The 14,284-nt window shown below is 30.9% G+C and overlaps 2 protein-coding genes across 2 annotated transcripts in view; both read right to left on the bottom strand.

Moving 5' to 3' along the window:
• Positions 1–628: 628 nt before the first annotated feature.
• Positions 629–14,284, bottom strand: part of LOC130645559 (cytoplasmic tRNA 2-thiolation protein 1-like) — a 57,553-nt gene continuing 43,897 nt past the window's right edge. The window contains exons 2-16 of the mRNA XM_057451586.1: positions 7,158–7,260; positions 6,900–7,023; positions 6,313–6,431; positions 5,736–5,792; positions 5,547–5,604; positions 4,591–4,668; positions 4,147–4,188; positions 4,016–4,065; positions 3,340–3,404; positions 3,152–3,217; positions 2,714–2,772; positions 2,545–2,604; positions 2,349–2,436; positions 1,687–1,717; positions 629–1,372 (exon numbers count right to left, since the gene is read on the bottom strand). Of these exons, the coding sequence (XP_057307569.1) occupies positions 1,169–1,372; positions 1,687–1,717; positions 2,349–2,436; positions 2,545–2,604; positions 2,714–2,772; positions 3,152–3,217; positions 3,340–3,404; positions 4,016–4,065; positions 4,147–4,188; positions 4,591–4,668; positions 5,547–5,604; positions 5,736–5,792; positions 6,313–6,431; positions 6,900–7,023; positions 7,158–7,217 (1,161 nt within the window). The 5' untranslated portion in view covers positions 7,218–7,260 and the 3' untranslated portion in view covers positions 629–1,168. The remainder of the gene's footprint in view (positions 1,373–1,686; positions 1,718–2,348; positions 2,437–2,544; positions 2,605–2,713; positions 2,773–3,151; positions 3,218–3,339; positions 3,405–4,015; positions 4,066–4,146; positions 4,189–4,590; positions 4,669–5,546; positions 5,605–5,735; positions 5,793–6,312; positions 6,432–6,899; positions 7,024–7,157; positions 7,261–14,284) is intronic.
• Positions 7,816–14,151, bottom strand: LOC130645556 (recQ-mediated genome instability protein 1-like). Its single transcript, XM_057451582.1, has 10 exons — positions 12,552–14,151; positions 12,282–12,428; positions 11,913–12,071; positions 11,661–11,783; positions 10,731–10,864; positions 9,265–10,244; positions 8,937–8,998; positions 8,703–8,810; positions 8,186–8,278; positions 7,816–8,091 (listed from the first exon to the last, which is right to left on the bottom strand). The coding sequence occupies exons 1-10, from the start codon at positions 12,657–12,659 to the stop codon at positions 7,978–7,980; spliced, it is 2,028 nt and encodes a 675-aa protein (XP_057307565.1). The 5' UTR covers positions 12,660–14,151; the 3' UTR covers positions 7,816–7,977.

The following is a 14,284-nucleotide window of genomic DNA, read 5'->3' as shown; positions in this document are numbered from 1 at the left end:
TCTGAAATCGTCCAAAAGGAGGAGAGGGGGGAGTGGGTGGAATTAAGCATAGTTAACAACTTTTAAAAGCCAAACCTCTCTGAACTTATAAAACTTGGCAAGTAAACACAGTAAAATATTAGAAGAGGAGGCGTTACCTATAAACTGGTAGGAAGTAAAATATAACCTATGAGAATGTGACTATACATCGCTGTAAATGTTAAACGGTGCTTTTAAATAATCACCATACTGTTAAATTGACACACAGAAAGAAGAAGCACTGCCAAGGTTCCTCTCTCTTTTCTCTTGATTCCAGCACGTAAAAACTCACATCTTTAAGTTTTAACATGCAATCTGAGACGTTCTTCAGGAGCTTATCTCCACTAATGAAAACACTTTTTTAATAAAGCATTTTCACTTTCAATGTTGGTCACACGAGGGCAAACAGGCTTCGCATTGTTTTGCTTTTTAATTAACTGTATCACACTACATTTTTTTACACACTTAAACGAAACAATAGAATTTCTAATTACACTTCACAATGTAGTATATTTCTGTAATTGGCGGTAAAACACCACAAAGAGATTCTCTCACCGTTTCACTTTTATCCACCGCTTTAAAATGTGCGCTCTTTGCTACCACGATAAAATATCATTCAACTTTTTTATTTTATTTTAACACAGTAATACAGTAATCACAAAATACTTTTTTTTCTTTTCTGTTAAAGAAACATGTCATAATTAAATTTATTTTAAAACAGCCTCTCTCGATACATTTGTAATTGCACTGCACAACTGAAGGGCGGTGCATTGTACCGACTTTCGTGTCAAACGCCGTCATTTTTTTGATGTTGACATGTTGAAGTAACGTACTAATTGCACGACTGTATTGTATGAAAATCGATCAGGTTTTTCAAAGTTCTTATCACACATTTGCTGGACGAAAATTTTAACTGACAATTGCGAGTCAGAATGATCGCTAGCTGCTGCTCGTTTCATAATTTGTTATTCCCACTCATTTTCTTTTTTTCTTTCGTTCGTTCGTTTTTTTCTTAATAAAATCTACCAAACCAACCCATTTTCTTCAGTTCTGGTACACATTCTGAACTAGATTTATCTTCTTATTGTAGTCCACTTAATTTCGCCCAATTCTTCACAATGCAACCACATCACAACATACAAGAGATTCGTCAAAAATCAATAGCTATATTTTGTATCTTCTTCGCTGTTTCATCAGTCGAACATTCACACTGGTCGCACTGGTTACTACAACCGGTTTTATTTGGAGCACTTGAATCAGTAGAATTAAGAGATGATGACGAATTAGTTAGTGAGGCCATTGATGATTGCTTAGATAACGTTTCTTGGATGACCAAGTCCAAAATTGCTTTACCCTGAAACAGAAGCACATGAAACGTGAATTTATCCTTGCAGAATACGCACTACCGTAACATACAGGATGAAATACAAGGCATGTACACTTTAGAGAAGGATTAACGGATAATTTTGTTACAAAATTCAAGTTACGAAGAGGATTTACCTCAAGGGACCGAACATGCTATGGAATTGTGGAGATTCAAATTTACAAGTAATTTGAGATTTTGATAGAAATTTTTTAGTGCCAAAGAAGTGGAGATGATTGAATTAGGGTTAATTGGATTACATTTTCTAAAAGATTTTTAAAAAGTAGCTAAAATAAAGCTCTCACTTTTCCGCGATGAACTTTTCCAATACCCAACCTAAAAAAGTTAAAGCAGTATATTTTATTATGATTAAATATCACAGGGAATAACAGTGTTTTTCTTAACTGCAAACTTATATCACTGCAAATTTTAGAATAAAAAATACGACATAAATTATGAATCGATAAAATTTCGCGAACCACCTCTTTTTACCAAAAAAAACTTTTAAAAATAAAATTCCAATTCTCGTGGGGTTTAAATTTCTCGGAATTAAATCCTAACAAAGTATTAAAAAAATACACCTAGTAAAAAATATCACGATATTTTGCTTGTATTTTAAATAAACAGGAATTTAGTGTAGTGTTTGTACTGTTGATGGGTAATGTAAGATAATAATGCCCGTATACGTTTGTCTGTCTGTCTGTCACGCAAAATGGTAGCTTAGCTGCGACGGGCGAACCCGTGGATTTTCCACGGGTTAACCACTAGTGTAAGATAATTTGTCATGTTTGTAAAAAAAAATCCTTCTTAAATAAACGCAAAAAATAGTAAACACACAGTGGTTTATATGATGGTCCCTAGTTAAACACTAAACACAAACTTTATAAAGGCTTTTATAAGATATTACTTCATTAAGTCATCCGTACTGACAACATCAACATGTTTACCGCCATGAACATAAACTTACTTGGGCAAGCCACGATTCAATCCTTCCAACAATACACAGGCTTTGCACAATGTTTGACTTGATATATATCCGCACTTTGTGCACAAACCTAAATGACGAGATAACGCATGATGCAATGAACGATTTAAAAGACGATACGACACAAAACATAACGGAAGATGAAGAACATACGATGTGAAACGCAAAAAATAACTACCTTGTTTCGGCATTTTTACTTCTGTTTTGACTGACATACATTCACCAGAATGTATAATATCTAGAGTGAAAAATATATTTTATACTTAAAGATAGCGACAACATGATACTCGAATCATCATGAGAAGATAAATTTGCATTCAGGTGTTTAAAGCGATTTTTTTACCTACCTATTATACAACTAGGGCGTATTGCTTCCAAATCTTTTAAGTATGCTCTAGCGTAGCCCCTAAAAAGTATAAAAATTAAGATCATTAAATGTAAAAAATATATAAACAATAATAGCAAGACGCGATGATCTGCATGGTAGTGGAGGGGGCTACTCTAATTTTTTATATTCACGTCTTTTTTTTGCAAAACACACATACTGACCATAAAAGGAACGTTCTTTACTTATCATTCTATTTTTCGAAATAGGCAATGTTAATTGTTGGTCAGATGGAGAACTTAGTGGTGGCTGAAGCTTACAGGGTGGGAATCGCAAAGATTGCAGAACACTATGATCTGCACCTGCATAGAAAAGGTCATTTTTGCTGTTGTAGAAAAGGATTTAACAGAACATAGTATCTTAACTGTTCATAAAAGAAATATAAAAATTTCTTTCCTACCTATATGCATTAGGAGAGTAGATACACTCAGTAGAGAAGTAATCCAGCTTCTTAAAATAAGCGTACCTGTAAAATGACAATAGCAGTAAAAGAAAGATATTTTCCTTGATTAAATTGCTAAAAATTTGCCATTACTTTTTTCGACTAAAACAACTTTTAACGAATTTTTTAAAAAGAACTGGACATACATTACAATCTCTTTCTCGTATGTGTATTTAAAAGGTTTGCATCGTGGCAAGCCACCGTCTGAACCCTATACGAAAAATATAATTTAATAATCTAATGTTTTAAGTGAAAAAGTGAAACACAAAAACAGTTTAGTTTTGACAGTGGTATGCGGAAAATAATGAAAGCTGAGCTATATACTCCTGATGTCAGAAACATGTTGCAGGGAGAAGATGAATTGGGTGGGGTCGTGTATTTCTACTTCGAGATAAATTAAATTCCTGCTGAAAAAATTCTGACCCGTAAATGCAAATTTTCAATTTAGAATCAAGCTCGCAGTGACTCGTGAAAAGAGGCTTATATTAAATCTCTGTTTTTGCAACATGTAGTTTCTGGTTTTAACTGACTGACCGATTTATTTTTAAATTTATGATTAAAATCATATTTCTTGGTGGTATTTCTTCTTATATAAACTTTTTGTCTTGTCTCTTTTTTTTCGGAGGCAAAACTTTTGTAATCAACTTGTGTTTTGTTTAAAAATTTACTAGCAACGAAAATGAAAAATACAGTCATAAAATTAAGCACACTTTAAAGGTTTTTTAGATCTATAAGTGATATATAAACTGCTCTGTCTGTATTGTTTATGGTGTCTTAACTAATCAAACTATTGACTACGTGTTATGTAATTTTTATACTTACTGTAGTTATCGAGGTACATCTACGTAGTCTAGCAATATCGCCTCTTAAAACTAAAAAACAATGTACAACAGTGCATGGAGTATAATATTTCTTACGACTTAAAAAAAGCGATAAAATTCAACACTACTTACTGTTCATTAAGACAGTTTCAGCAACATCGTCAGCATTATGTCCTAGAAAATAAAAAATACGAGAATTTAGAGGACTCCATCTTTCTGTTCTTTCAAATCAAAAAATTAACTTTTTAGTAGGCTTTTAATAGACACTTTCTCGACACAAAAAATTAGTTCTCAATTCCAGGGAATCTGCAGACTCAATTGAGTAAAAGTCATTTAGACAATATAAAAAAATAATCACGAAATCAGATAGTGGAAGTCACGTGCATCACGTAAATGTCAGGATATTTTGTAGAAGTTGGCTGGTGTTCGCTGGTTTTATAAAGCTCAATTACTTATTACTTAATACTACAACTAAGTAATGGCCAAAGGTCGGATACAGACTGTAACCTCGCAATGATCGGCATTTTATCAATGACTTTCTTTCAGACAACAACGCTAACAAGAAAACAACGTTACCTGTGACAATTTTATTTGCTCCTACCATCATAGCACCTCTATCAAGAGCTTGTCTTCGAAATACCCCACAAAATGTACCTACAGATTTTTTTTAAAGAAAATAATTTTAAAAAAAAACTAAACCAATTTAAAAAGCTGATGTCTCGTGTTTATCAGTTTAGTTCATGCTCCTCGTTTTTCTTTTCTCTTTTTTTCAGAAAAAACATTTTTACTGCTTTTACACTTGGATTAATTAACAACGCATTCCTCCCACGATGGAAGACAAAATGGGGTGCCTCTCCCTCTACAAATACCGTAAATTCATTATTAGGCCCAAGGCTAATAGTCATCTAAAACATTTAAACACTTGGTCTGATACTTTCATGTAGAAAAATTTGCGAAACAAAAATTTGACAGGCTAAATAATCGCGAATTTTTTTATAGAAACGCTGGCAAATTTCGCGAATTGGCCGATTTTGGATAATTCGCGACAATTAATTTTCAAGAATTTATGGAAAAATAAACTGTGTTAATTCACTGTTTTAAAAAATTTGAAAAAACGCAAATAAAGTAAAAAACCGGAAATTAACAAGTTCCGAATGCATCGAATGCGTTTTTATCATTAACGCCCCAGTCAGAATCGTCAATGCCATCGTCAACCACCTGCTGTCTATAACTTTTATTTATCACCTAAAAATATTCGCTAACCTGTACGCCCTTTAAGCTGAAAAAAAAACAACCTTTTCTCATATTCTTGTGCGATTTACCACACGATAGCATGTTTCACAGCAAGATATTCCTGTATCGATGTTTTGTTTTTTGCAAAAAATAAACTTTCGCGAATTGTTTATAACAAATATTTCGCGAAAATAAACTTTCGGGGGTTTACAGAAATCGCGAAATCGTGAAACTTTATTTCGTTAAAGTTTTTACCTTTGAAGTATACAAATATAACGATGCAGTAGTAGAGAACTTACAGTTGTTTGATCTCCCCACATGCTGTACAATCGCATCCATGGTCCAGCCATATAATTCCTGAAGTAAGAATACACAATTTACTACTCTGGTTAGGCCATAGAAAAACTTGTACAGGATGACCAGTGAAAATGAAAAAAAAAGAATGTTATACACATAGATGAAGGAAGAACATATATTAAAAAGCGTACTTCGTAAGATAAAATTTTCAATGGTAAGTCATACTGTACTTTATTTCTTTTTACTGTCTGAAAAGAAAAACAATAATTTGTTAGTCTCTTATCTCAAATCACATTATGCTTTATAATAGAGAGTGCTCTTCCACTGGACAACAGGGTATACACTAGGATAGCTCTTATCGAAAGCTAGGGTCACATTAATTAGGCTCAAATTGGAGGCTCGTAGATTCAGGGCAGATTTACAATATGTTATAGTTTCACTGGTGCAAAAATCAGGAGATTTTAAATGCTTTTTAAAAGTATTGCCTAGATTGTTTACATTTTAGGCTTAGACTGTTTACATTTTAGGTTTTAAGGAATTTACAAATTCCACACACGTAAAGGAGTATTTTAGGAGTATTTAATAAGTAAATTTGAAGCTATGACACTTAGTGATACACACTTCACATACACCTGCACTAGAACTTTTTACATGTTTATTTAGAAATCCAAGAATAATCACAACAAGTCCTTTAAATGTTTACTAAAAATGTCAAAGTTCACAACAAAGTTAAGTAAGAGTAATTCAAAGAACAGTATAGTTTCCTACCTCCAGAGAGTCATCACGATATCCAGTAATTCCTTCATCAATTGACAGCAAAATAAGATTTAAACCATAATTATATCGATCATTTAATGTTTTCATAATGTATGCTAAAACTGTTGAATCTAGAATATTATAACAATAACAAGGTTTATTGCATTGGAAAGTTGTTTGGTTAAAGCTATATCAGATGGGTTTAGATTTTAAATGTACTTTAGGGAAAGAATCTTTCGCGAATAAAAACCTTCTCAAATTTTAGTCTAATTCGCGAAAGTTTATGTTTGCGAAAACTTCTGACGTAGCTCATTCGTGAAAGTTCATGTACGCGAAAAAAAGTTATTTACTTCGAATTCGCAAAAGTTTATGTAAGCGAAAAAAAATAACCCATGTTAAGTTGATAAGTTGTATTTACGACTTTACTGATCTCAATTCCCCTGGTAATATGATAGTACCTTAGGACAATTGAAAAAATCTTGAAAATTATTGATTCGTGAAAGTTTATGTTCGCGAAAATTTTAAATATGGCTGATTCACGACAGTTTATGTTCTCGAAATGCGAATATTTCGCGAAAAGTACTGTGTTACAGCCTTACCTTTTCCTCCTGAAGCACCAATAGCCACTGTATCTCCAGGTTTAAAAAGATTATAATTGACAACAGTATTGTGAATTTCTTCTTCAAACACATTGTAAAAACATTCTTTACATAATTTATCACCCTAAAAAAAGTGAGAAAGACATATTAAAGAAAATACAAATAAAAAGTGCAACCGTGAACATAATTAGGCTGGTTTTTAAATGACTCTTCCCAGACCTCCAAGGTGTTGTCAGTGTGAACAAGAGCAGAACTTACCGTTTTTGGTCTTTTCAAGACAGCATTGTTATTACACGAATTGGTACATTTCACTGGCATCTTCTGTAAGTTTTGTTAGTTAATGTTTAATATATTTAAATAACTACAACAAACAACAACAATGTTTTCTATACATCGCTTTCAGTAAACTACAATCACCAGCATCAGATTGAGAAAGAAAAAAAAAACTTTTATTTTGATGGAAGGAATTGTTATAAATACATGGGAGAAGACTGAAAGAATAAGTCTGGTAAAAATAGCAAAATTAGAACCTTTGCGCAGAATAGAAGTATTGCATTGATAATCTAAAACGCAAGTGGAAACTTACATTTTAAATGTTTTGTTGAAATTCATTACTGAACATTGTACGTATATATAACACATTTAGATTTATTCCAAAAATCACATAATTTTAACACGATAAAATCTGTTTCAGTGACAGGACTTTACGATTAAAAGAGGGCAAGGGCATGTAATTTTTGATAAACCATTTAAATACTTTCTTGTACTAAAAATCCTGATTCTAATGTATGATAGATTTGCATTTATTTTTTTTCTTGATAACTGAGTTTAAAAACAATGTTTACTATGGTTTTTTTTTATATTTATTTAAAGCCCATATAATTTGTAAAATTAGTTTAGAAACCACACAAAAATCTCATGGTCTACAGTTTTTCTATACATCTATAAAAACTAAAAGAAATATAACATAAAACTTAACATAATAATTTACAATATATAATATATACAATGCAAAAATACACCTTGTTAAAAATAGTAAGTTATCATCTATATCAGTTAATGTCTTTCATTGTTTATGTCAAGATTCAAGAGATTGCATTTTGACGACTTTATATATATTTTCCTGTTCATCGTACAAGAAATGCATAAGCCATTTATTCACTTCCAATGCATGCTCAGCATTTTTTAAGGCCTAAATAATAAAAAGTAAAAAACCAACGAATTAATAAGACTTAAAACAAACAAAGTGTAAATGTAGTTGCTTTCATCAAAAGAATTAAAGTCACCTGTTTTATTAAAACTTTTTCTCGTTTGGATATTTGATTGGATGCTGCTTGCTGAACTTGCTTTGCAGAATACCCAATTAAATTTGACAATGCCTAAAATTTAGCAGTAAAGCATAGGGTTTATTTCATGTTGCAATAACATTTCAACTTGTCGGGTTCAGTGTTCCCAACCCTTACACCCACGTTATTATTTTATGCTTCTTCTTGTTTGTTTCAAACGAGTATTGTCAAACTTTAAGTCTTCACAAGATATAAGAAAAGGTTAATAAAAAAAGTTCCCTTGAAAATCGAATCATAGTTAGTATGAGTGAATAACTTGTTGAATGCAATGTACTCAAAATGCAATTGACCAAAGTTCTTTTATTTTTTGAAAGAATTGATGAATTTTCTTCTTCATGTGGTCGATTTTTCAACTAAGCATTCAAAATTATTTTTAGGCAGTTCAAAACAATGCTTATATGCACAACCATAAAATGGTAACTATCAGATCTTAAATATATTATATTTGTTTTCTTACCTCATCTCCAAGAAGAACTTCCGCATAACAAGTTCCATTTGTCATAATTGCTAGTAGTTTAAACATACCGTCAAACTTCAATTCTGACGAGAGCGTTTTAAACCATCCCTAAATATTTTTACAAGCAAAATATGCACTTAAATCCAGTTTACTATTTTTAAGAAAAGGTGTTTGCAATACGAAATGTTTGCAAACTTGTTCTTTCATTAAAAACAATTATTCAAGATATCTTACTTTAACAGAAAACAATTCTCTTATGGGTTCCGTTGTTCCAACCATTTCTGACATTTTTATCCCTAAAAATATGTAAAATAATATAAAACAATCAATAATTAAGTATTAAAATAAAACAAATTAACATATAATCCTATAGCAACAAAGTCCTCAAAAGTTTGTTTTCATAGTAGGTTCAACCCTAGTTCATTATAAACTTGTGAATGTATAATATCATTTTTGCTTATGACTCTTCACAAGTTTACAGAAAGTAGGAATATAAACAAAAAAAGATTTTAGTCTCAAAACATGTGACCAACATCAAAGATTTAACATTTATCATATATACCTTTTACACATGCATTATAGTCTAAGGAAACAGCTGGAACAACTTGAGGTGCTACATTTGGAACATTTTCAAAAAAATGCATATTTTCATCATCGTCGGTAAAAAAATCATCAAGATTTGGTTCTGGAATTAAACATCCATCATCAAGCGAAGAAAGTTTATTATTTATGGAGTTTTTTTCAGTACACAGAACTGCAGGGTTATTATTCTTAAGTTTACTACTGCTATTTCTGTTGTTGTTAGTGTTTTCTTTGCAAAGTCTTTTATTTTGTTTGCTAAAATCTCTACTAGTTTGTTGGGCAATTAAACTTGTTCTTTTTTGGTTAAAACCTTTATCAACATTATCAAGTAATTCAATATCATCTGCAAACAAGTCGTCATCAATTTCTAAATCCAGCATATTATTCTTCTCTTTCAAACTGCCAAATATACACTCATTTTGTTTGTTCTGATCAGATGCCTCGTTTTTTAATGGAGGAATAAACTTTGTTTGCTTTTTTGATAATTTTTTTGATCTTTTGAGTAAATTAGAAACCGGGATATCGTCGTGACTTACATAGATTGATTCAGAGTCTTTTCGCTGAGAATTTTTGGTTTTTCCTTTTAAACCAGGACTGAAATCCCAATCATCCATTTCCATGTGACCAAAACTGTCATCAAAAAAATTTTCAGAAAGATTCAAGACATTTTTAGGTTTAGTAAGAGTGCAAGAAGCCGTTGAGGTGAAAGAAGCTGTTGTATTTGTATTTGACTTTTTATGTGAAGTAGATGCTTGCTTGCTTGTTGCATAGGAAGTTGAATGTTGTTGTCGTTGCATTGATTTGTTTATTTGATTTTGATTGGTGCTTATTTGTGTTTGAATTTGATATTGTTGATTTCTATTTGAACTATCGGACATTGCACTTGGTTGCTGCTGTTGTAGATTATTTTGAACAGGAGCTTGTGTTACATTTTCTTCTTCAACATTATCTTCAATGTGCCTATACAGATTAAATTCAAATATTATTCATATCCACACTCAGCCACACAAAATGTACGGAGAGATGTGTCACTTTAAGGGAAGAAAATGTTTGCAGAAGAAAGTCTTACAGCTTTGCCAATTTATCAAAAATCCAGAAGAAGTTAGGAAGGTCATCAATTGCGAAATTTCTTTCTGTAAAATGTTTTAATTAGAAATAGTCTAAGAGAACTTCACTAATATAACACAAAATTCATAAAATCTGGTCATATCTTTCTTCCCTTGAAGTTGTCCTACTAAAAGCAAAATATGTTTTATACACTTACTCTTAGTGTAGATGTGAGGAAGATTTGACTCAAATTAATGGGTTCTGTAGCTAAGTAACCTAATTTTCATTTGTACAAATTTTATTTATTATAATGAGAATGTATATAAGAAATGAAAAAGCTCTATCAGTTGTTGTCCTTAAAAATTACTACTACTACAAAAAAAATAATTGATAACTCACAAAATATCTTTTAAAATCTTTGACTGGCTATGACTTGTCAATAACTGCTCGCTGTTTCCACCTAATAACTTTATATTTTCAGCTTTTAGTAAAAACATGCCATCTCTAATTGTTAAAAGGCCAGTTAACAGAACCTGTAAGTATAAAATAACAAAAAAGAGTTTCAACTTTCAGTTTAGGAAATCTAGAAAATTTGGCAACATCAAAATGGTTTTGAGAAATCGCCGAAACTTATTTACAATTGAAACTTATATACAATTGAAACTTATTTACAATTGCCATCACTATGCACAATGTCTGGTTCTTAAGTGGAGTTGTATAATGCAGATGTTATCAAAACAAACTTCAAAAATGCTCATCACAGACACAATTCCACAAAAAAAGAACGGTACAGGACCCCTCCTCGCAAAATTGAGGGAAGATAGAATTAAATCAAAACAAAATGGTAGGTATGTAGCGGGATGTTGTGAAATGATAAAGAATGAAAGGAAAGAAATCCTTTTATATATTTTTTACTTGTTTGTAAATATCCTTATTTGTTGCTATGTTAACCCAGGATGACAACTGATAGTGTTGATTTCAGACACTGACCTTCATGATTAAAGAAGTCAAGAAAACAATTTGTTGGGAATTAAAACGTAAAAAAGGGAGTGTTTCTAATAAATCCCTGTATTTTACATTCTAGTAGGAAAATCGTATATCAACCTATGAAAAATGTCAAATATTTCCCAAAGATTTATGATATCAAATTATTGGATCCAAATTATTTAATCATGCTTATTGTATCCTTAATTATGCATCAGAAAACAATGTTTAAAAAAGACAAAGGAGGGCTTAAAGTCTTTAGTTTGACAATACTGTACACTTGTTAGTCTATGCAAGTGTTAAAGTCTAATGGACAGACTTTGATAATAAATACAAAAACAGCACCTTTGCACCAGGCATGATATTTTCTATATTAAGATGTTTGATTGGTTGGTATTCCAGACCTTTCACACTTTGACAACCATCATGCAGCTCCATAAACAACATTCTTGATGAGACTTCTTTCCACTACAAAAAATATTGCAAATTGGTCAACAACAGCAAAAAATCTAATTGCATATTGAATAAATCAATTGATATAATATTAGCAGACAAGTTTCAGGTTGATATGTTATTCCCAAAAATAATAACTTATACCTTGGTGGTATCCCTAGTGTTGGCTGTCTTGGTTCCTCTTTTAAAAAATTCTTTTGTATTGTCTTCCTCTTCTCCTTCTTCATTATAATCTAATTCTTGTCCTTTAATTTTTTGAAGTTGAGAGTATGCAGAATGTCCTATGTCGATAATACTGTTTACCTAAAAAACATAGAAGATCTGTTATGGAGGTGGTATGGGTGAAAATCCTTAAAAAAGTTGATATCTAAAAATTAATTTTTAAACTTTGTTAAGCTTCCATGCACTACAACAAAGTCGCAACAACAATGCACACAGTTATTTCATTAGCATACATTTACATTAGCCATATTCACACAAAACCCTGCTTGGAAAATAAAATATTAGTTTTACCTGAACTGCAAATATTCCCCCTATTGTTTTTGTTCCTTTTATACTAGATAATGATGGTGGAAATGATACTTCTGCAATTTCTCTCAAATCCGAGAGCAGCCATTGTTCATAAACTTGTTCTTTTAAGTCTTTTATGCTTAGTACACCCTGCAAAAATGTCAACAATTCTCTAGTAAATAAAAATTGAAGTTCACTGTGTTAATAGTAACAAAAACAAAACAAACAAACGCTGATACTATATCCAAGCATACTTCTTATAACATCTCGTACATTATTTTCTTCTGTTAACCATTCAATACAAGCTTCCAGCCAATCCTTTTGAGCTTTGATTGATTTTGACTTCAGAAAATGAGAACATGCTAATATACTACTTTCCATACTATAAAAATGAAAATGTTGTGGAAAAATACAGGTAATTTTTAGGTATGTTGCTTTAGTAAACCGAAGACTTTGGTTATTTACCAAGTTTAGATTTTTGAAATCTTTAAAGACCTAAACACTGTTTAATAAAGTAGTAAATAACCCAAATACTTATTTAAAACCTCATTGCTTACCCCATGGTGCTTAATTAACAACGGAGGCTAATTAGGCAGAGGGTATTTATAAAATTCTATTTATAACAAAAAAGGTATACATTGTTTATTTTAAATTCAAAACCTTATCTGTTTTTATGAGATTATAAGTTATTTCAATATTACGTCTTTTATATAAAAACAACATTTTTGACCCGAGCTTCAATTTTCTTAGCAAAATGACTGAATATGGGTGGGAATTTTCTTAAATTTTAAAAACTCTACATTATTTTATACCTTGGGTTATCTTTAAGACACTGATGCTGGAGATTTTCCATGAGGTTTTCAAGCACATACTACACACAAAAACACTTTTCATTGTACAATCAAACCTAACATTTTTATCAATAACAAGTTTGAATAATTTTAATAATGTCATAATCAAGTGAGTTTATTCTAGGCTATGTTTCGACAGCTACAGCTGTCAATGACTGGCAATGACCAAAATCATTATTGGTTATTTATTAGTTGAGGCGATAATAATTAAAGGATCGAAATCAACCAATCTGATCACAGCAATTAAAGTAATTAACTCTTTTACGAACCTGGATGGAAACAAAAGATCGATTAAAGCTTTTCCTTTTTCTTAAAATTTCGCTTCATGTTACATTCATCTTTTAAAAGTTCACTTTCTGTTACGTTTGTCTCGAACAATATTGCATTCCGAAGTGCAGGTATTCCCTGCATCAAATTTAATAAGATTATTTACCTTAACAATGTAATTTTTTTGACAAAATGGTGAGTTGAAGTTAGCTTATAGAAAATTAAAATTAACAATAACTTTATCCTAACAAAGTCAGTCTAGATCTTTTTCAGCAATAAAATGTATACTTGTTTAATTTTAGGTGGTACATGCCAAACAAAAATTCAACTTTCCTTAGCCCTTTTTCCAAACCTTTTTTGTTTGACTTTAAATTTCTCAAAATTAGTACCATTAAACTTCTTGTGAGAACTTTCGTCTGCATTAATGTGAAAACATGGGTTTCTCACAAACGTTGCAAGATCATGTTATGAACAAATATTCCAAAGATAAATTATTTTCGACTTAATACAGAACACAGGTCTACAGCCAGTTAAAAATTCACCACCTATAAAATCTGTAAGATAAGATCATTTTTATATCAAAGATAAAATTCATTGAAAAAAAAATTTCTCTGGAAAAATAACAAGAAACAAAACAATAAACTTGAATTTTTAATTTATTCATCATCCATTTTGGAAGAAAATGCCAATTTTACCTTGAGGTTAAATAACATCTAAGGGTTTGAGAGAATATTTGTTGCAATTATTATATTTTTTATGAAATCACTTTTTAGATTAGTTTTAGAGAATAAAGTAAACTTTTTTTGTCCCAAATTTATAATTAAATTGCTAAATATATAATTGCTAGGTTTAAAAATAGTTGTTTTATTAGATGAATACACAAGTGAG

Source organism: Hydractinia symbiolongicarpus, chromosome 5 (genome assembly GCF_029227915.1).
Source record: "Hydractinia symbiolongicarpus strain clone_291-10 chromosome 5, HSymV2.1, whole genome shotgun sequence".
In the NCBI taxonomy this organism is placed as follows: domain Eukaryota; kingdom Metazoa; phylum Cnidaria; class Hydrozoa; order Anthoathecata; family Hydractiniidae; genus Hydractinia; species Hydractinia symbiolongicarpus.
This window is presented reverse-complemented; position numbering and strand designations above follow the sequence as displayed.